The 23,903-nt window shown below is 39.4% G+C and overlaps 2 protein-coding genes and 1 non-coding gene across 7 annotated transcripts in view; 2 read left to right on the plus strand and 1 right to left on the minus strand.

Annotated features, from left to right (window-relative positions):
* Window positions 1-23,903, minus strand: part of LOC103910797 (uncharacterized) — a 1,018,570-nt gene that overhangs the window by 405,440 nt on the left and 589,227 nt on the right. The window lies entirely within an intron of this gene.
* Window positions 4,426-4,498, plus strand: trnam-cau (transfer RNA methionine (anticodon CAU)). Its single transcript has one exon. It is a non-coding gene; the product is annotated as a tRNA-Met (tRNA).
* On the plus strand, window positions 8,109-23,724 carry LOC101885920 (uncharacterized). The gene is made up of 3 exons (XM_021475691.3): window positions 8,109-8,139; window positions 10,694-10,841; window positions 18,962-23,724. Exons 2-3 carry the CDS (start codon window positions 10,757-10,759, stop codon window positions 20,380-20,382), a joined length of 1,506 nt encoding a protein of 501 aa, XP_021331366.2. The 5' UTR covers window positions 8,109-8,139; window positions 10,694-10,756; the 3' UTR covers window positions 20,383-23,724.

Below are 23,903 nucleotides of genomic sequence, written 5' to 3' on the forward strand. Positions count from 1 at the left end.
AGAAAGCAGTATATTTTCTATCATCCTCATGTAACGGAACATTATAGAACCCTGAGGTGAGATCCATAGTTGAGAAGAAAGCATTCCCTCCAAGAGCAGCCAAAGCATCTGACTGGTGTGGAAGAGGATGAGCATCTTTTACAGTTCTGGCATTTAGCCAACGAAAATCAGTACAGATCCTCAGATCTCCATTCTTCTTCCACACCAGGACAAGGGGGGAAGCATACTCACTGTTAGATTTCCTGATTATGCCCTTTTCTTCCATTTCATCCAGCGCTACTCTCAGTTTCTCATAATGGCTTGGAGGAACACGACGATAGGGGAGACGAAAGGGCTTCTCATCTACTAGACGAATCCGATGTACAAAGTCTTTGGCTTCACCACAGTCTATTTTATTCCTTGAGAATATGGAGTCATATTTCTTGATGAGATGGAGTAATTTAATTTTCCATGAGGCAGAAACTTCACAAGACATCAGATCCAAGTCACTCAATCCCATTTCATTTAAGATCTTTGCCATCTCATCCTCAGATTCCTGGGAAACAATGTCACTATTTAAATGTTGGACATGGGAGCTAATAGGGTCACTCTCTGGAAGATCCTCAACAGCAGTGCATGGTGAAACATCTGCGATCTTTGCATTTCTGCGCAGTGTTAACACACTGTCTGTGGGGTTAATAATTTTCACAGGTATCCAGCCATCACCCCATAAAGGTGTAATGACTCGACCAACCATTATCCGCTTAGGGCTACATCTGGATTGTGTAGGTTCCACAAGCACCGTGCTCCCCACAGATGTTGTAGAACCAGCAGGAAGCTTGCCCCACACAAGATGTTCACAATGAGGTTGAAGTGTCACACAATGTTTGAGCTTAACAGTACCCACTTTGTCAGGTATGTGACTTCCTCTCCATCTCTGGGTATTGGAAAGCAAAGAAATTAACTCCAGACTCTCGCTTTCTGCATTACCGCTTGGCAGTGAGATTAATCTCCAGTACTCATCTGTATTTTTCAGGATAGTGAGCAGGCTTTTGATGGCGTTACTGCCTAATATCATCTCATCTGTTTGGCCTGTAACAACCAGCACAGGTATTATCATTTTACATCCATAAACACACGTGGACAGATCATACATAGCCGTTGGTGCCACTCGATGACCGCCACATCCAATAATTACAACATCATCAGCAGAATGCTTTGACAGTGTGGGAGTACTCGCCAACAACTTAGCTTCAGCTGCCTCACTAAGAGTGCAAGCCATAGAACCACTGTCGAGTAATGCAACGAAAGATGGTCCATTTTCAACAGAAACAGTGGTGTAAAATAAAGAATCATTTCTAGGGACTCGCTGTATACCTTAAAAAACAGCCGTTTTTTCAGGTGAGACACTAGATTTGCTTAGCTCAAAAATAGACTGGTAATCTTGTGTAGCAAATATGGGAGGATTATCATTGTGGTCTGTACTAACCTCCCTTGCGCACAGACCCATTAGTTTTCCTGGTTGGGCTGAGGTGATTGTCCCCACCTGGGACAGAACCGTCTGGAATGATCAGGAGACTGACACTGAAAACATAGCCGATGCTCACGACAATGTGTTAAAGCAGAGTGAGCAGCATCATTGCAGATAGCACATGGCAAAGCATCGAAACCTTCAATCCTAGGAAGTCTGCTGTAAGGCTGTGGTTTAGGACGAGGCCGATTTCTGTTAGTATTGGTCAGCAGGACTTTTTCAAGCATGTCGATGACTTTTTCTAGAGCAGAGACATCTGCGCTTTTCTGTTGTTGCTCACTAACAGAAAGAGCAGGCGTTGGAACTGTATTAATGTCAATTTTGTTAACTGAAACTTTCTCACTTTGTCTGCGGTACACTGTGCTGGTGGCTTTGAATGATAAATCAGATTGATAGTCATTAAGCACAGCCTGAACTTCATGAGCTGACCATTTATCAATTGGTTTGGATCTGAAGGTTAAGGCCAAGTCCTTACTCGGGCAGTGTCTGATAAACATGTGAACTATTTCCACACTAGGCTTGTCAAGTGTTTTACCTTGTTCTCGCAGGCATTCAGAGGCGACATCAGCAGCTTTGTTAAGTCTCAGCCAGTAGTCATAGGGGTTTTCTCCTTCCTCAGGCAAAGTAGTGTAAAAGTCAGCAAGAGGGACAGGTGAGTAATGAGTAGAACTGAAATGCTTGTGCAGAAGGCCGTAGACAGAATTTGGGCAAACAGTGGTGGCAGTATCACAGTTTCTGATCCAGAATTTGACTACATCTTTTGCTTTACCACGAAGGTGTGTAAGGATTTCCTCCACATGTTCGTTGGCACTTATATTGCTCTTTTTAACAAATGTTCTCATGAGATCTTCCCATTCCTCAATCACGATTGTGTCAGAACTATCCCCTCTGAAGGAAGGTGGCTCCTTGACTTTTCTGTGTTGAATCACTTGGTTTTGCGACACATTTAACAAGCCTGAAGGGCTATCTAATTTATTATCATCAGATTTATGTCTAATAGGCGTGACAGTGTCCAAACTATAGGGGCTAAGATGAGACATGATATTGTCTGCCAATTGTTGGCCAATCTGATTAACAATTGAAGTCATCTGCCCTAGCATATCAGGTGCAGCATGAGGTGTTGAGGTGCTAGCCTCTGCAAATCTATGACTGGCATTAAACTGCATGTCAGCTGCATTGCGCTCTTGTGTGGAGTGCACCCCATTACTATAACCAGGTCTATTATTATTATTATTATCAGCACTGGGGCTTTCCATTGGAAATGGAATTGGGAGGCCTAAAACCCCTCTGCCTCTACCCACCGGAACAGAAGTATGTTTATCAGCTAAGTATCTATTGATGTTACTCATTTTGACCAATGTGATTCACCAATTGTCCATAAATCAACTTGATTTCAAAAAGCAGTGTGAGAAAGTCCTGTAGTGTGAAATGTGTGAAAAGTCTATGAGACCCTTTAATCGCAAAGCGCTGTATGTAGATGACGAACTGCTCAACTGATGTCTGCTTCCAGTCCTTTAGAAGCGGTGATCAGCTTGCTTGAAGACACCCCATAGCAACACAGCGGCATCACAACTTCACGGCACCAATGTATTAATAACTAATTTATTATTTTTGCATTTTCTACTCTATATTCATTACTGTTCTGTTGACAATTGTTAGATAAATAATGCATATATAAATAACTGACTACTCCTTGACTTTTAAGTCCATATACACTGTAGCTCTATGACATTTCTATAGATCATTTGTACATCAAAATACAGAACAATAACCATAAGCATAACAGTGCTACAACAAATACTAAATAATGACACATTCAAGTTAGTATGCTTTATTTTTCATGAAAGAATGTCAAAAAACACAAGAACAAAGTGCTTAGGCATATTTTATATACCTTGGAGCATTATACATTTAAACAGTTAGTTTATTGAGTAATAATAAACCAATAACAATAAAGCGTCTTTAGTTGTATTCGAACCCCAGTCTTGGTGAGCACCTGCAATAGAAATCCGTGACATGGAAGCTGGTGTTATACAGTTTGCCCAGATCTAACAGTATGTCTCATTGGCACAGTAGGCAACGCGTCAGTCTCATAATCTGAAGGTTGTGAGTTCGAACTTCACATGGGGTTAGGTGCTAAGTTTTTGACACATGGGAGCGCTTAGATGACTGGGCGGCATTTTTTATCCCCTTCTGTGTGGATCATGCTTCTCCGGGGCAAAAAAAAAGCTACAGATCCTCTAAAGGCCTGGCGGCGTGAAGTTCCAAGAACATTTCCTGAGTCTGAAGCACTGATAGTAAGATGCTCCCATTCCTATCACGTTGTCGCATGATGTTCGGCATGGATCTGTCAAATGCCATGAATTAACGTTGTGCGAGGATTTAACTAAAAGTTCTGCGAATCACATTGCCTTAAAAATCAACAACATCCCAGGACATTCCACTACATGGCATTCCAAGACAGTTCTTTTGATCCCCTTTTGGTTCACTTGCATTAAAGCCCTCGTGCATTGTTTTGTTCACATGCTTTTGCGAGTTTTTGTGGACAATGCCTTGATCGCAATACCTTAAAACCTACAGTCTAAAATGCCTATTAAGGCTGCCAGGGACACTGCTACGCTGCATGAACTTTGTCACAAAGAGATTGATGCGATGCTTTGTCAGTGTTACTGTGTCACTCGGACATGGTGCTAGAGAGTTAAAGACTTGAGCCTGAACGCATAGCCAAAGATTAGAATTGTCCAATATGTGATTCAAACCAACGCCTCCATGGGAGACTGCAACCTGAATGCAGCACCTTAGGCCGCTCGGCCATCCTGACATGCTTGCCTGGTCCGAGCTGTCTCCCAGGAGCCAGACCGCAGCACCGTGACATGGAAGCTGGGCTTTCACAGTTTGCGCAGGTTCAGCAGTCTGCATCATTGGCGCAGTAGGCAGCGCGTCAGTCTCATAATCTGAAGGTCGTGAGTTCGAGCCTCACATGGGGCAGTGTGCTAACTTTTGGCATATGACAGCGCTTAGATGACAGAGTAGCATTTTTTATCCCCTTCCGTGTGGATCATGCTTCCCCAGGGCAAAAAAAGCTACAGCTCCTCTGGAGGCCTGGCGGCGTGAAGTTCCAAGAACATTTCCTTAGTCTGAAGCAATGATGGTAAGATGCTCCCGTTCCTATCACGTTGTCGCTTGACGTTCAGCGTGGATCTGTCAAATGTCATGAATTAACATTGCGCGAGGATTTGACAAAAAGTCCTGCGAATCCCATTGCCTTAAAAATCAACAGCATCCCCGGACATTCCACTACATGGCATTCCAAGACAGTTCTTTTGATCTCCTTTCGGTTCACTTGCATTAAAGCCCTCGTGCATTGTTTTGTTCACATGCTTTTCCGAGTTTTTGTGGACAATACCTTGATCGCAAACGCCTTAAAACCTACAGTCTAAAGTGCCTATTAAGGCTGCCAGGGACACTGCTATGCTGCATGAACTTTGTCGCAAAGAGATTGATGCGGTGCTTTGTCAGTGTTACTGTGTCACTCGGACATGGTGCCAGAGAGATAAAGACTTGAGCCTGAACGCATAGCCAAAGATTAGAATTGTCAGAAGTGGGATTCGAACTCACGCCTCCAGGGGAGACTTCGACCTGAACGCCAGCTGCCGAAGGATAGTCCGACAATATTTCACAAATGCTGAAGATGAGAGCCAATCGGAGCGATTCGCTCCAACATTGTAGCCAATCACGCTGCAGCGCTTCAACATTTGCAGCCAATCACGGACCGGAATTCTCAATATTTTCAACATTTGACCAATCAGAGTCGAGACAATGTTGAAGCCGGGGGGAAGGAACCATTCCAAGATTTACCGCTAGGTGTGCAGTCAAACAGGTTAGTCAGATGTCAACCAATTTTCGGAACTGAGCCGAAGGTACACGAAGGAATGACGCGGTCCTCTGGAGGCGGGTCAGAGGTCCAAAAAGTTCATTGACCATCAGTGATATTCAACGAACAGCATCAATCGACAGAGCACAGCATTGTTTTGCTTACAGTAAAGGATTTTTTCTGATAGTGATTTCTTAAAAAAGGTAGGAAAAACTACACAACTGCACAAATTAATGTTTTAGTGTGTTGTATTTCAAATTTGGATACTTTAATTCAAAACCTTCTATTTATAGGAGAAAAAATGTCTGAAAAATCTCATAAAGCCATGTCAGACGCTGACTGGATTTCACGCCTGAAAAAGTTTGCCAGCACAGGAGTTGGCCATCAAATGAGGGCAACAGGCCAGCTCCTTGACAAAGAAAGTGGCATGAGATTTATCAAAGGGTGTGTATTTCGTTTACATAATATAACGTTTGTTGAAATTTGCTTAACAGAGTAACGTTAACTTGTTAGGCTTCAGTACATTCAGTACAGTATCTGTGTAAAACATGTCATACTTGTTTTTAAATATTAAAGTGTTTTAAATTGCATGTATTTTGAGATTTACATCGAATAATTTAGTAAGTTTGACCGTTTATGAGAGAGATCTGAAAAAGTGGGGGAAGGGATTATGAGTGTACAGTATACAGCATGTGGTTTTAAGGCCTGAAATGTTCCTGTCCAGTTCCTCGGCTACACACGTAGGTGTAGAGCGCCGTCTAGCCAATATGAACGAAGGAAGGTGGGACAAGTAAAATACACAAAATTATGGGTTCGAATCCCGTCTCGGCCACAAATAATATAAAACCAATTTGTATTGTAACATAAAATATATGATCGTTTTACATAAAGATACAATAAATCTTGCAACAATTGCACTTGTGTCATTATTTATTCATATAAATGAATGAATGATAACTAGAATTCATTTATTCATTAAATTAATGTGTAGAATTTAAAAAATGTGATCTAATTATGTATTTGGAATATAACATTTAGGGTATATTTGATTCTGTTTGATACTGTTTATTTCTTTGACAATATGCTGTGAAAAGCTCCATATAAATAAAAAGGGATTGCTCGATTGATCTTTAATTTAGAAAATGTAAATGTGAAAAACTGAAAGGAACATTTTGATCATATTTTATTCCATTTTCTTTAAAAATATTTGTATAAATATGTATAGAAAACCCAGAAAAATTATATATATATATATATATATATATATATATATATATATATATATATATATATATATAATTATTAGCCCCTTTAATTTTTTTCTCCGTTTTCTGTTTAACAGAGAGCAGATTTTTTCAGCACATTTCTAAATATAATAGTTTTAATAACTCATTTCTAATAACTGATTTATTTTATCTTTGCCATGATGACAGTAAATAATATTTGACTGCTTATTCTTCAAGACACTTCTATACACCCTAAAATGACATTTAAAGCTTTAACTAGGTTAATTAGGTTAACTAGGCAGCTTAGGGTAAGTAGGCAAGTTATTGTATAATGATGGTTTGTTCTGAAGACTATCGAATAAAAATTTGGCCTAAAGGGGCTTATAATTTTGTCCTTGAAATGGTGTTTAAAAATTAAAAAATGCTTTCTCCAGAAAGTTAATTTGGAAAATATTTTTAAAAAATATTGCGAAAAAATATTTAAAATATAAAAATTTTAATAACAGGGAAAAAAATCAAGAAACAGAAAATATAACTATAAAAATTGAGTTGAAAGTGTGTGTGGGTGTGTGTGTGTGTGTGTGTGATACTGGTTGTTGTTTTTTATATATAATCACTGATCAGTGTATACAATATATAGAAAATTCAACCAGTATATACCAAAAATATTCTCATTATATATAGCACAATAACAACATATTATATAATACTGAAAAATGTAATTGTTACAGTACAGAAATAATTCTAAAAGTAAATATACAGAATAAAATTTAAAAATAAATAATAATTATTATTAACCGATTTATAATTAAAATAATTATATTTTTTACAAATCAAAATAAAATAATACAAGTAAATCTTGTCTCAGATATCTAGTAGATCCTTAGAAGCACATCTTAATCTTGCCTGGGAAGAACACTTTCCCTTTCATCTTGCTTTGCTATAAACAAAAAAGCAATTATTGTTAATAATGTGTTGCATTATTTGAAAAAAAAATGCATATTGAGATTCAAATGATTTTTTAAAAATGAAACAATTAATGAAACTGGTTAATTTAAAGTAATGTTATTATTATTTTTTATTATATCAATAAATACGTTTATCTAAATGTAATAAATTAATAAAAAAGTAATTGAATAAAATAAATCAATATGTAATTCAATTTCAATAATTTTTCAACAATATTAATATTTTACAATATTAAATGTTGTATTCTATTAATAATCTGTTTTTAAAATAAATTTAATATTACTAAACTGAACACTTTTTTGCCATCTTTTATTTTTGGTAATTTATATGCAAGTGTGTGTGTGTGTGAGAGAGAGAGAGAGAGAGAGAGAGAGAGAGAGAGAGAGAGAGAGAGAGAGAGCAAGTGGAAATTGGAAAACGATGGAGAAATGTATCAATAAGTCATGACTGCAACAGTTAGTGGCAAAAAAAGCTAAACAACAAAAAAAAAACTTTTATTTTGGCGTATCGTGTGACGTCATAAGACTGCGCCGTTCCTGCGATGTTTCAACTGGAGAAAGGTTTGTTTTAAAACTTCTACACAGATATAAAACGATTGATTGTAGAATACATGTTTTTTCAGATGCATCAAAAAATCCAGATAATGACCAGCTAGGAATAGCATATTCCAAATAGAAAAATAAGTTAAGGATTTCAAACAAATTATCAGTATACACAAAGGGAAACGTTGGCAATAAGTTTAGCATTACAATGGGTAAAAGATGCGGGAATTAAGGAAGTTTTAGTTTGCTCAGATTGTATTTCTGCTATTTTAAGCATTGAAGCAAAACACTCAGACTGTAGTCAAGATTTAGTTATTGAAATATTACAATAGTTGTATAAATTAAAAGGAGAAAAAGTAAAGGTAGTGTTCATGGTTGGTAAAGTTGTTTTTATATTCGCACATTCGTTCATTTAGAAGTCTCTGTATTGTTTACCATGTTACTTTGAATATTTGATCTGAATTAGCATACAACTATGACTTGAAAACAACATTAACACTGTTTATTTAACTGTGAACAATGTTGTACTTTGATAGTGATTTCGCTGTTTAGAGTTGGCAAATAATGCTTTTATGAAATTATTGGGGAAAGGGGAAAGTCTGAATATGTGAATATAAAACCAACTTTACCTCTATGTGTTTATGTGGGCGCTGGCTCATGTTAGATTAAAAAAAATAAAGCTGCAGATAAAATGGCAAAGCAAACTACGATGGAAGATAATATAGGAATGGAAGTGAATTACAGTAGAAGTGAAGTTAAAGCAATAATAAAAAAACAAATAATGGGGAAACGGCATTTCCAATGGGAAGCAGGAAAGAATGCAAGGCAAATATGTAATATTCAGCCACAAGTGTGTAAAGGGAGGCACTCGAGTGGAAAAAGGATAGAGGATACAATTTTATCCAGACTAAGAATTGGGCATACTGGACTTAACAGTACAATGAAGTTAATGGCAAAGCACAGAACAGGTCTATGTGAGTGTTGAAAAAATGAATCTGAACATGTGATCATGCATTGTGAGCGGCATAATAAAGAAAGAAGAACGTTATTGGAAGAAGTCAAGAAAGAAAGAGATTATTAGTTTACATTGAAATTTTTATTAAATCCCGAGGTAGGAAGGCATATTAAGTACACTGCATTGTTTAGATTTTTGAAAGACACAGGACTGATTAATCAAATATGATCATTAGAATTATTTTAATGTAAAATTCTAAAGTTTAAGGCAGGGATGGAGGGAGTTATTTTCTGAACCTGACATAGTGGGAGGAGTAAGCAGAAATCAGAAGAGCTGGAGACGCAGCGCTGGCTGATGCGACGTCTCTGGCTGTTTCTCAATATGCGTTCTTCTGCGGTCTTGCGTCCTCGTGTTCTCGTGCAACGTCATCATCAGCTGCCCAAGTTCAGTTCCAATACTCAAGACCGCAAGTACGGAGGACGCGTGAAACTTCCCGGATGTGATCTTGATATCGAGGACGCACTGATGCAGACCTGAGCACCGAACTCGCACTGGAAGTCCCAGAAGTCATTGCGACTGGAAATGGGAAGCACTGCATTTTATTTAGATTTATTAATAAAGTTCAGAGATATAACTTATTCACCTCAGGAGTTTCCCTAAATGACACCGTGAAAGTAAACATTACCATGGACATCTTAATAAAGAAATAAACACATTAAGGGTGTTTGTTTGCTGAAATTCGTATTAAAATCAGTTTTATTTATATTGTGCGACATATATTTATGTTTTATGCAATTTTGAAAAGGGGAAAAACAATAAATCGTTGTATGAAGGCTGTAATGTTTAAATAATTTACCCTTTAAAACACGTGAAGGTCATGTGACCATAAGGAAGAATGCAGCATCTCAATTCTCAAAGGACGCGTCCTCTGCCCTCGCGGTCTCCTGAGTTCGTTCTTCCGAGGACACCTGGCAAGACCGGTCTCCACAAGAACGCAAGTCCGTTCTCTGCGTTCTTGGAATTGAGAAACAGCCACTGTCTGAGTTAGGGGAAGGGATTATGGGAACAGAGTAGAGTCTCTGAATCAGGTTACAGTAAGGTGGCGGTAATGCACAAGAACTGATGCGATCCGCCAAATAAAACGAAAGAAGAAGAAAAAGAACCCAATTGATTGAAGTTTTAGGTTTTTCACCCAATGCTAAATTATGTTCCTGCTGTTGACATTATTTTAACCCTTTATACAACATAGTACTATTTTACTCAGAGGAATGGGGGCTATTGTTTGAATAAAGTAACAGAAATGTGAGTAATAAGTGTTTTAATGTAGGTTTAATTTCTTAAATAGCATAATGTCATTCCATTCTAAGTATAATTCTAAGTATAAAACACTATAAGAAATGGAGTACTCGTTTTAATCAGCTTTAATCAGCTTTACTCGTTTTAATCAGTTTTAATTGTGGCTATTGTTTCTTGCTCTAACTTACCTGATTTCTGTTTGTTAATTACTCTCATATAGAGAAACTGTTGAACCAAGTGTTGAAGAAAAGTTATTTTGTTTCTGTTCATTATTTTATTTATTTTAAACAACATTTTTATTGTTTTGTTCATTTTAAACAGGATAAAGTGTCTAAACACAGAGAAAAACTGCTGAAGCGACTGATCTCTGTGACTGTTATAAAGATGGCGTTTATTAAAGAGGAGAGTGAAGATGTGAAGATTGAAGAAACATTCACAATCAAACAGGAAGATTTGCAGGAACAAACAGGTTGGTTTTCATTCTCAAAGACCAACTCAGTCATTTGATCCTCATTCAGATATATTTTAATAATAAGAATACTAAATTAAATCCATCTTGCAGCCCTGAGTGTACTGCCTAGTTGTTGTTTTTTTCCTGTTTTTTAACATCTGACTTAAATTGTTACAAGCGTAATATGTTAATATTTGTGTTCTTATTTATTTTTTTCCATAATATTTTTACTTTTCGTTTTCAGTTTGTACACATTCAAACACAACATTTTACAAATTTTTTTTACAACAATAATCTTGTTGCAAAAGCAACAATTAATTTTTTAATTTTGTCATTAATGGTAATCTATTCAAACATGACAATTATAATCATACTAAGTACTAGGTACAGCAAATATTAGAGCACATGCACAATTAATCGTAAAAAGATTGCGATCTCGGTTCGACCCCCTAGATCAAGGGTGTTAAACTCAATCCCTTGAGGGCCGAAGACCTGCACAGTTTAGTTCCAACCCTGCTCCAACACACTTACCTGTAGGTTTCAAACAAGCCTGAAGGACTCAATTAGTTTGATCAGGTGTGTTTAATTAGGGTTGGAACTAAATTGTGCAGAGCTGCGGCCCTTTTGGAACTGAGTTTGACACCTTTGCCCTAGATGATCTTAATCCAGCATTTCTACAATTCTGCCAATCATATTTTTTAGTATTAAATGTTGTAATTTTAGCAAAATGTTCTTCTACTACAATACATTACTATTAGATTTTTTATATATTAACTTATTTTAAACTTAGGATTAGTATGTAAACAGTGTACTAAAATCAACTAATGTTTAAAGCATTTAAAGCACACTTTTGAAAAACACACTAATAAAAGTATTTTGGATGTTTTTTCTGTAGTGTACTTTATTGTAGTACACAAAAAAATGTATTTAAGTATTACTGGTATTTGGTATTCTTTTGTCAAGTGTACTAAAGTCCTACTGAAGTATAAACATACTTTTAATTAGTATATTTATAGTGTAAAACCATCAAACTTTTATTTAACACAAAAAATAACAATGTAGTAAAAATGTATTTGCGGGTATTTAACTGAATTTTAGTTTCATTTAATTTATATGTTTTTTTTTCACCTGAGTGAGCTAAAAGTTCTTTCACTATCGACATTCGTACAAGGAGCGGACAGGTATTTTTTTGCGAGTTGTACAACTTCTGGCAGACGGGCCTGATTAGCAACCTAGTACGTTAGTGCGCTCTCGTGCCTGGGAACCAGTGGCTCTGCTAGTTAAATGCTAACTTGCGTTGACACACTCGCATTCTCCACCACAATTCCTTTTACATAAACTATTTCATTGAATATAGCAGAGATAGATTCTGTTGAAGATTCTTTTGCTTTTATGTGAGCCCTCTTTTGTTGAATGATATCTAAAAAATTATCAGATGTGTTAAAAACGAGAATGACTGAAAAGCCTATTTTATAGCTTATTATTATATTTTATATTGAACTTACCTTCTAGATTCTGTACACATGTCCCTGTCTCTAGGATGTCCGAGTTTTTTAATCCCCTCAACTTTTAAGTCATGCATCTGCCGTTTCATGTCAGTTTAAAAAAAAAAACTTGTTCTTATATTGCGAGTCAAGGATGGTTGCGATACTGCAAATGTGGTTTTAAGTGGTGTTTCTGAAGTGTTCTTGCACTGAATCCAGCAATGCTTTTTTCATTGTTTTAACTCCGGGTACACTGTCGCATTCCTTGATGAGTAACCTTTTTAGAGTCTCGAGAAGGGGGATAATATCAGCAGCAGACGCATCCTCTTTGCTAATCTCTTTAGTTATTTGTTCAAAAGGAGAGAAGTGCAGTAAGGCTTTCCATCAGTGCCCACTGCTGCACAGTGAGAGTGACTGGTAGCTCGTAATCTGTTAAACTGTTAAACTAAAAGCAAGCTGTTAGTGCTTAAAGTGACCAACAATCTTTCGGCGCATACAGACCAATTCTGTCACACTTCTTTGGCTTAAAATGCCTTCGTTGACAGCCAACTGGAGGGAATGCACCATGCAGGGCAAACTCATAATCTCACGGTCCGTCATGGCTTTAGCCATGTTCCACCACAGCGTGCACTCTTGATCTGTCAATTTTTCATTTTCGTGACATATCAGTGAAAGCTTAAGAGATCGGCATTGCAGTGCGAGATCTGGTAAATTCTTGTAAATGAAGCAAGACTTTAAGTTTAAAATCACAATCAATCCACTGCGCAGTGACACCAAGCATACTAGTAGGGCTTACATCTGAAGACCAAATATCTGGTGAAACTCATCGCGGAGTCGTTATGAAGCAGCTTGTGAGCGTGATCAGCCACGTGGCTGTATATCTCCGGTAAGCAGATGTCAACAAAATAACGCCGACTTGATAAAGTGTATCGAGGCTCAAGATGTCTTACCAGTCACTGAAATCCAGTGTCTTCTTCTACAGAGAATGGCTGGTCGTCAAGCGTAATAAATTTAATTACTTTGTGAGTAATTTCACTCGCTTTCGTGCTGTCAGATTTTAATTTTCAGGCGCTGTCAAACACTTGCGTGATAGAGGGAGTTTGGCATTTAACTTTTGCAGCTAAAGCGGCCTCTGCTTTAGCTTTAAGGAGCTCTTCATATTCCTTTGCATGTCAGCATTTAAGGTGTGTAATCAAATTAGTTGTGTTAAAATGTTTAACTGAAGTTCCACCTCGCAAAATTTTTGCTGTGCGTAGCTTACAAATTGCAGTTTTGTCCTCATTGTGACCTACTTCAAAGTAATTCCAGACAAGAGACATCTTTACACACACCGCATCACATTCCCACCCAACTTCATTGACAGGATATATCGGCACTGATCATCGAATATTTTTTAAAAATCGTCCGATTGCGGGGGAAAAAGCTTATATCGACCGATACCGGTTGTTCGATACATCTGTGCATCTCTAAAATAAACAAATAAATAAACAAATAAATTAAATAACAAACAGTGAGAACCAGGAAAGTTTTGTCTTAGTCAAAAATAATAATATAAATTATAATAAACACTTTGTACTTTTCACACACAAACAGCAGTATCAACAACAAAACAAACAATATAACAATAATCACAATGAAACACAAATCCCTCAGCACTAACTACGGGGAGAAAACAAAACAAGAGACACAAAATGAGAATCCTCTTCCTTTATACTCTCACCCATTTCCTTTTTTGCCATGCCATGGGTGAAGACCAATGAAACAATGTTGACTGTTATCACAGAAAACCCCAACAATCATAAATGAATGATTATATGCTGTCATGGCTTTGCAATCAAAAAAATGTTGTTATAATAGAGGCCAAAAGAAGAAAACCATGAATATAACGAAAAGTAAATTTGCCCAGATTGAATTGAGGTTTGGCCAAATTAAGCCTCAAAATCACCACAGAATGGATAAAAATGACCCAACAGCAAGGCAAAGGTGCACATTCCAGCCTTTATGACGATGCTGTACAGGTATATCTCATGTCTGTGAGGCAAATATTCAGCTGTTTGTTCTGCTGTTACCCCAGAACTTTTTTTTCTGATGTGTTTACGAGTTAGGCACAGAATGAACAAGTATTCCCTGTCTGCTTTACAAATTTTAGAAAAAACATTTTGTCATAATTATGATTATAAATGAATAAAATAGGCCATTTACAGCTTTCAAATCTGTGTCTTATCAATATGACTCACTGCCAGAATGACCACTCAATCAAGACTGCCATTTGCGGAAGCTATCCAGGCCCTTTCGGTCCTCCACCAACAACAACATGAGACGCTGGTGGAACTGAAGAACATCCAGGAACAGCGTTTCCAAGAAGGCTTGGACGGTATCTAAATTTTGATACCGTCAAACCGCCTCCATATATTACCCTGGTATCCGGTATTACTGGCGTAATAAAAAAAATTATGACGTAAGGCTCAGACAGCATTACTAAACTGTTAGCTTGTGCCTAAACCATTCAGAAACTGAGTACCTTATATGCGACCTTAGGCTCGCGGTCACCTGTTTGTCTTGTTTGTATTCTTCTGTGCGGGACACTCCTCTCATTCGCACGCACACACACAGAGAGAGAGAGAAAGAGAGCGCGCCAATCGATGCACAGCACTTTCAATAATAATAATAATGATTTATTCAGAAAATTCAATAATGATTTACAGCAGCGGGAATGCAGAGAGCTGTAATCGGGCCATAAAAATTAGGCACGATGAAGCCTGAGCCTGACAGGTACATTTTGATTGACAGCTTTATAAAGCCCGAACCCGTTTACAGACGACATTATACAAATGTGCTCATGCACACAGCTCTATTGCCTTTTTTTTAAAGAATGAGTCATTTATATGTTTTAACATAATTTATTCGTAACAAACGTAGACTATATGCCACTAGGAAGTTGGAACAAAAAAATAAAGTACGTCCTCTGTAACTTAGGTATACATACCCTTAGCCATTAAATTGGCTAACACCAATGAAAAGAAATCTTGCTTAACAAATCAAATTAAAATAAACTCTAAATGATGACGGGTATTTTGGCAATAACGAAATTAAGATAAAGGCTGTGCAAGATTTGTTTTGCCACTTCTCTTCACAATCTGGCATTAAGGTGAAGCTGAATTTTGAAAGAATATTGCCAAGCCTGTATACTCTGTCTACATTATGGTTATATGGTTTTATTAATATTCATTTATAATATAAAAATCCTTTACTCACCAAGATTAGGCTAAGTGTTTTTGTGGAGGAACATTATTAAATCCACAAGCTTTAGCGCAGTCCTGCTTTCATGGGGTCCAGCAGCACTGAACACCGTTTCACTGCTACTCCTACAGGCCGAGATGCAGAGTTCTGATCTGGCTAACTTTGCAAGTTTTGGGTAGGATTGTTTTGTTTTGACCGCCGTCAAAATTTGCTTTTTTACTACTTCGTTATCATTTGCTTCACCTTTTGCAGGGATGGATTTTGATTTTTTCGGGTCCCTCCGGGTTTGGGCAAAGATTTTCAGCTCTAATGCAGACCTCTAGTTCATATTTACCACGTGACATCTCCCTTCTGTTCAGTCGAAACTGAAAATACTGCCAAACTGCAGGTCACTTTGGAGCCCGACTCGTCACCTCACCTCTCCTCTTCCCTCCCTCTCACTCTCCCCCTCCCTCTCTCCTCCAAACTGTCCTATGCTGACAATCACACATACGTTTTTGTAGGCATTAAATAAAGGATATTTAATATTTTATGATCCAAGTCCTCATGGAGGCCCAGCGGGAGGACCGAGAGCAAATCTGGAGTCTGCTGTCCCAGGAGATCCGGCCTTCTCCGACATCTGCCGCCCACCCTCACAATTTCGGGGGAAAAAGCATAGAGTAGAGTTAGCAGTTAACCTGCACCTCAAACACCCGCTAATTCTGGGAACTAATTGGCCTGGATTTAATAGATTATTGGGAGTCTTATGTGCGGGTGTTTCTTGGAAGAAGAAATCACCGGATAGGGGGCGTGTCGCTCAGCTCGGGGAATCCCAGGCGGTGACGTAACGCGCTGACTCAGGGGAAGGGCTGGGAATTTCCCAGTGTAAGGACTTTCCCTTGGAGCAGTCGCGTGATGATACGCTAAAAAATGCACTCAAAAGAGTGCAGGTTATTGATAGGAAAATCCTCCAGCCTGATCGACCCCTCTCCTACCCGTATTTTGTGGTTATTAATGATAGGGTGTATCGAGTGACCCAAGACACTCAAACAAAAGAAGATACAACCCAGTTATTAGTACCAAAGAACCGCCGGGAAATGCTTTTTCAGGCAGCTCATTCTAATCCTATGGTCGGATATTTAGGTCAGGCGGCCACACTAATTCGCCTCATGACCCGATTCTTTTGGCCAGGCATTCACGGTGACGTCAGCAGATGGTGCACTGCGTGCCGTAAATGTCAGTTGGTAAATCCACCGGCCACCACAAAAGCGCCGTTGCGCCCATTACCAATTATGGAGATCCCCTTCGAGAGAATTGGTATGGATCTCATCGGGCCATTAGAGCAATCCGCACGTGGGCACCGGTTTACATTAGTTCTGTTGGATTATGCAACCCGATACCCGGAAGCAGTGGCGCTCCGTAACATCTCAGCAAAGAGTGTTGCGGAGGCGCTGTTTCGGATAATCTTCCGAGTAGGAATCCCCAAGGAGATTCTCACGGATCAAGGCACCGCGTTCATGTCAGGCACGATGCGCGAGCTTTACAGATTATTGGCCGTTAAATCTATTCACACCAGCGTCTATCACCCACAAACAGACGGGCTGGTGGAAAGATTTAATCTCACGCTTAAATCAATGATCTGTAAATTTGTTCAGGAGGATGTGAAAAATTGGGATAAGTGGTTGGAGCCTTTATTATTTGCTGTGCGGGAGGTTCCCCAAGCCTCCACGGGGTTTTCCCTATTCAAGCTTCTCTACGGCAGACAGCCCAGAGGGGTTTTGGATGTCGTTAGAGAGGCTTGGGAGGACGAGCCTTCAAAAAGTAAAAATGAAACTCAATATATCCTGGACCTTAGAGCAAAACTCCACACACTGGGGCGGCTCTCTACAGAGAATTTGCTTAAGGCCCAGGATGACCAACGCCGGCGATATGATAAGGGCACTAAACTTCTTAAATTTTCACAGGGAGATAAAGTACTTGTACTGCTACCCACTTCCAGCTCTAAATTAATCGCCAAGTGGCAAGGGCCGTTTGTGGTCACACGACGAGTCAGTGATATCGATTACGAGGTGGTCGAACGCTCTGGTTACGGGGGGCGATCATCTCTCAGCAAGCCAGCTCCTCGACATCCGGCACCTCCAACGTGAGTACTCAGACGTGTTTTCGCCCCTGCCTGGTCGTACTAACCTGATCCAGCACCATATCGAGACTGAACCGGGCGTGGTCGTTAGGACCTGGCCGTATTGCCTACCTGAACACAAGAAAAAAGTGATTCAGGAAGAATTGAGTAATATGTTGAAAATGGGAGTAGTAGAAGAATCCCACAGCGACTGGGCCAGCCCGATTGTCTTAGTACCTAAGACAGACGGCTCGGTCCGGTTCTGTGTGGATTATCGCAAGGTGAATGCTGTGTCGAAATTTGACGCTTAACCAATGCCGCGTATTGACGAGTTGCTCGACCGGTTAGGTGCTGCTCAATATTACTCGACATTGGATTTAACAAAGGACTATTGGCAGATCCCCTTATCTCCAATATCCCGCGAAAAAAACAGCCTTCACTACACCGTTTGGATTGCACCAATTTGTGATGCTTCCGTTCGGGCTGTTCGGGGCACCGGCAACGTTTCAGCACCTAATGTATAAAATACTCTGCCCTCACACAGCATATGCCGCTGCTTATTTAGACTACATCATCATTTACAGTATTGGCAGCGGCATATGCAACATCTGAGAGCGGTATTGTCAGCTCTGAGACGGGCCGGGCTCACGGCCAACCCACGGAAGTGTGCAATTGGGCGAGTGGAGGTAAGGTATCTGGGAGAGTATGTGGAGATGTAAGCGTGATCGAACACCCAATAAGGGGGGAGAGCATGCTAGGAGCCCGGCGGCTAATCAGCAGGTCAATTAGAAATGATAAATAACACCTGTCTTTCTAGTGATTGGGCCGGAGAGACTCCCTTCTTAAGGAGAACAGAAGGAGCAGTCGGGAGTGGAGAGAGCACACACATGCACAGACACAGCCTGCAAGTGGTGTGCATTAAATAATAAAATATATTGCTTACCTGATATCACCGACCCTGTCTTCTTCTTCCCACACAACAACGAACTTTACTACAATGACCAAAATTACTTTTGTGATCAATTATGTAAGAAACGCTGAAAACAGGACACTTTCAATTTACCATAACTTCTATGTTAAGCGGCTTTGACACAGTTTACATTGTAAAAGCACTAGATATATAAAGATGAATTGAATTGAATCATCTTAAATGTGTACATGTTAATGGACCAAACAAAATATGATCTGATTTATTTTACATTTAATGTGCATCAAAATTACAGTGTGTGTAGCCAATGTTTCCAGTGTTTTTTCACTTTTCAGCTTTTGATGAGAGTTTTAAGACTTAATGAAAACTAATGTTTTATTTATTTCAGACCTAATTGAAGAGAATGAGGGGAGTAAAGAGGAGAAACATCATGTCAAAATTGAGGAAAAAAATCATTTACAGACTGAAGTTATTTTAAAAAGGAGGGACAAGAATTGTTTCACCTGCACTCAGTGTGGAAAGAGTTTTGGAAGAAAAGACGATCTTAAGATTCACATGAGGATCCACACTGGAGAGAAAACATTCACATGCACTCAGTGTGGGAAGAGTTTCAGCCAATCATCAAACCTTAATTTACACATGATGATTCACACTGGAGAGAAACCATTCACATGCACTCAGTGTGGGAAGAGTTTCATCCACTCATCATCCCTTAATCAACACATGAGGATCCACACTGGAGAAAAACCATTCACATGCACTCAGTGTGGGAAGAGTTTCATCCACTCATCATCCCTTAATCAACACATGAGGATCCACACTGGAGAAAAACCATTCTCATGCACTCAGTGTGGGAAGAGTTTTGACTGCTCATCACATCTTAATAAACACATGAGGGTCCACACTGGAGAGAAACCATTCACATGCACTCAGTGTGGGAAGAGTTTCAGCCAATCATCATCCCTTAATAAACACATAAGGAACCACACTAGAGAGAAACCATTCACATGCACTCAGTGTGGGAAAAGTTTCAGCCAATCATCATTCCTTAATCTACACATGATGATTCACACTGGAGAGAAACCATTCACATGCACTCAGTGTGGGAAGAGTTTTGACTGCTCATCACACCTTAATAAACACATGAGGGTCCACACTGGAGAGAAACCATTCACATGCACTCAGTGTGGGAAGAGTTTCATCAACTCATCATCCCTTAATCAACACATGAGGATCCACACTGGAGAGAAACCATTCACATGCACTCAATGTGGGAAGAGATTCAGCCGATCATCATCCCTTAAAAAACACATGAGGATCCACACTAGAGAGAAAACATTCATATGCACTCAGTGTGGGAAGAGTTTTAGCCAATCATCATTCTTTAATCTACACATGATAATTCACACTGGAGAGAAACCATTTCCATGCTCTCAGTGTGGGAAGAGTTTCATCCGCTCATCATCCCTTAATCTACACATGATGATCCACACTGGAGAAAAAAAACCTTTCACCTGCACTCAGTGTGGGAAGAGATTCATCCACTCATCATCCCTTAATCAACACATGAGGATGCACACTGAAGAGAAACCATTCACATGCACTCAGTGTGGGAAGAGTTTTGACTGCTCATCACACCTTAATAAACACATGAGGGTCCACACTGGAGAGAAACCATTCACATGCAGTCAGTGTGGGAAGAGTTTCAGCCAATCATCATCCCTTAATAAACACATGAGGATCCACACTAGAGAAACAACTCCCATGCACTCAGTGTGCGAAGAGTTTCAGCCAATCATCATCCCTTAATCTACAAATGAAGAGCCACACTGGAGAGAAACTATTCACTTGCACTTAAGCCGCGGTCACACTGGACTTTTCTCCCATAGACTTCCTCTCATACAAACATGAAGGCTTCAGACTGGAAATACAAGTTTGTGCGTCAAGTTTTGCAGTTCACTGCCTTAAAAAGTTCAAGCTTGGTGAACTCTGACCTGCGAAATCACATCACCTGACTGTGTAGGACCAATTGAAGATCAAAACAAAACCTCTCTGGACAGAAATTTAAAATATGGACCAATCGCTCACTTTTTTTAATGTCTAATCATCTTGTTTAATCCCGTCCCTTTTTGCAGTGCTGTACAACAGAGTTTTGCTTGCTCAAACTCTAATGTGACCGCAGCTTCGGTGTGGGATGAGTTTCAGCAACTTCTCAGACCTTAATCAGAATCAGACTGAGCTTTATTGCCAGGTATGTTCGCACATACAAGGAATTTATTTTCGTGACAGAGCTTCTACAGTGCAACAGAATTATAGAGACAGGACAATAAGCAGATAATAAATAAATATAAAAAAACAGTAAGTAGTGAATGCAAATATTCAAATAGACAAGTGTATGTAGAGCTATATTACTATTACTATATTCCTATATACAACGTTATATGTGCAACTGTTATGTGCAAATTGGCATGTAAAGTGTGTTGTTAAAAAGTGTAAATGTGAGTGTATAGCAAGTAGTGATGTTGGTTCCACAGTTATTATTATCAAGTGTTCGTGAGATGGATTGCCTGAGGGAAGAAACTGTTTTTGGGTTGGGCTGTTCTGGTGCGCATTGCTTTGTATCGTCAACCAGATGTTAAAAGTTCAAAGAGGCAGTGTGCTGGGTGTGAGGGGTCCAGAGTAATTTTTGCAGCCCTTTTGCTCGCTCTGGATAAGTACTTCAGGAGTTTGACAGAGGAGTCCTTTGAAGTGCAGTCATTCATGTACAGGGAGAAGAGCAATGGGGAAAGAACACACCTCTAGGGGGTGCCAGTGCTGATTGTGCAGATACTGGATGAGAATTTTCCCAGCTTCACCAGCTGCTGCCTGCCCGTTAGGGAACTGTTGATCCACTGACAGACAGAGGTGGGCACAGAGAGCGGAGTTATTTTGGGCAGGATAAGTTTTGGAATGATAGTGTTAAAAGCCGAGCTGAAGTCAACAAACAAGATCCTCACATAGGCCTGGGCCTGTCTAGGAGTTGCAGAACATAATGCAGTCATATATTGACTGCATCATTCACAGACCTGTTTGCTCTGTAGTCAAACTGAAGAGAGTCCAGTGAGGGTTCAGTGATGTCCTTCAGGTGGGCCAGCACTAGTTTTTCAAAAGACTTCATGACCACCGATGTCAGCGCCACCGGTCTGTAGACATTTAGTCCTCTAAGTTTAGGTTTCTTTGGGATGGGGATGATGGGGTAGCGTTTGAGGCAGGAGAGCACATCACACAGTTCAAGTGATCTCTGTTGAAGATCAGGGTGAAGATGGGGACCAGTTGGTCAGCACAGGATTTTAAACAGGCTGGTGTTATAAAATCTGGACCTGGTGCTTCTTTCCTCTTGTTTCCTGAAGACCTGGCACACATAATCTTCACTGAACTGAAGTGCAGGTATGGGGTAGGCGGGGGTGATGGAGGTGTTAATGGTGACATGAAGAGCAGTTCAGAGTGGGTATGGGGGTTTTTCTTAAACCAGCAGTAAAACTCATTCAGGTTGTTTGCAAGTAATTTGTTGTCTACAGTACTGGGGGATGGTGTCTTGTAGTTTGTGATGTTTTTTAAGCTTTTCCACACGGATGCTGAGTCGCTGGAAGAGAACTGTCTCCTTGGTTTCTCAGAATAGTTCCTTTTTGCGACTCATTTCCTTTTCCAGTGTGTATTAGACCTGCTTATACAAGGCCCTCTCCCCATTCCTGTAAGCAACCTCCTTGGCCTGACGTGACTGTCTAACTTTTACAGTGAACCACGGTTTGTCGGTGTATGCGAGTTGAGTCCTGGGAGGAATGCACCGGTCTTCACAGAAAATGATATAAGATGTTATAGTCTCTGTGAGCTCATCCAGATCGTTTGCAGCAGCTTCAAAAACACTCCAGTCAGTGAGGTCGAAAAAAACACATGAAGACCCACACTGGAGGGAAACTATTCACATGCACTCAGTGTGGAAAGAGTTTCAACTGATCAGCAAACCTTAATGAACACATAAAGATCCACACTGGTGTGAAAGAGTATATGTGCTTTTAGTGTGAGAAGACTTTTATTACACCTCCAAATTTAAAACCACACCAGACGATTCACACTGGAGAGACCGTACAAGTGTTCAAACTGTGACAAGAGGTTTAATCAGTTAACACATCTGAAAACACAAAAGAGGATTCACACTGGAGAGAAACCGTACAGATCTGATCAGTGCCTACAGAGTTTCGCTCATTCGAAGAAACACATGGACAAAAAGTTTCACACATGCCATGAATGCAGCAAAACATTTTCTCACAGGATGTTTCATGTCTAAATAATGTTTAAAAAGGCTGAGTGACGGTATACTGTTTTCCAACACTGCAGTAGGTGGGGTTGTAAATGTGTTGCGCTCCTCGAGTTTACTGTAAACACAATGATGGCGCCTAAGAGAAGAACAGTTTCATAAACATCTGGCAAACAGTACCTCTGCAGATACATCTGTGCTCCACTCTCCAGTGTATTCATGTAGCTAGTGTTGTTGTGGATAATGTTCTCTGTCTGACTCCGTGAATGAGAAACAAATCACTGGAAAGACACCGCACATTAAAAAAGGTGGAGCTCCAGGACAGCTAGTTTGCTGCATACTGGGGCCCCTCGTTTAGAAAGCCCATTCAATTGTCCTGAGTTGGATCTTTTAATAGTAAAGTTTCCTTACTTTTAGGTTCAAGATTTTTTCTAGTTTACTACTTCTACTTTAAGTAGAACACAAACTTAATTAATATTTTATGATTTAGGCAGAGCGACAGGTATTAAGTTTTATAATATTAAGACACTTTGATGATCCAAGGACTCCAGATTGGAGTTTGTGGTAAATCCTGATTGGATGCCTGCATTACTCATTAATGGGTATATGAAAGTTGTTGTGCTAGCTAACCCAGGACGCTATGACTACTCGGAAGTCCTCATGTCAAGACCTGCCATCTCATTGACTCTTTAACCTTATGGTTTTGTTTTGCATTACTTATATTATGTAGTTAAAGTGTTGTTGTGATTTATATCCTAAGTTCTTTATCTTCATTATTATCCCTAGACATTTGTTGGTTGCTTTGATTAATTGTTCTATGAGTTACATTTTATAATAAATAATTTGCGTTCAGGCTATTTTGTTGGCTCATCTCTCTTTTATCTTTAATGACTCAAACAGGCGGGTCATAACACTTTGTAAAATGTGTCCCGTTGTATCCGAGATCTTGTCCTTTCAGTGAGGACCATAGGTGAGAGTAGGAACGTAGATTGAGCAGTAAATTGAGAATATTACCTCTCGTCTCAGCTCCTTCACC

Source organism: Danio rerio, chromosome 4, assembly GCF_049306965.1.
Source record: "Danio rerio strain Tuebingen ecotype United States chromosome 4, GRCz12tu, whole genome shotgun sequence".
Taxonomy (NCBI): Eukaryota; Metazoa; Chordata; class Actinopteri; order Cypriniformes; family Danionidae; genus Danio; species Danio rerio.

Bases quoted from the DNA above. Each gene is read 5' to 3' on its own strand.
- LOC101885920 (XM_021475691.3), top strand. From the start codon at position 10,757: ATGGCGTTTATTAAAGAGGAGAGTGAAGATGTGAAGATTGAAGAAACA. The intron at 10,842-18,961 runs GTTGGTTTTCAT...TATTTATTTCAG, and splicing joins AGATTTGCAGGAACAAACAG to ACCTAATTGAAGAGAATGAG.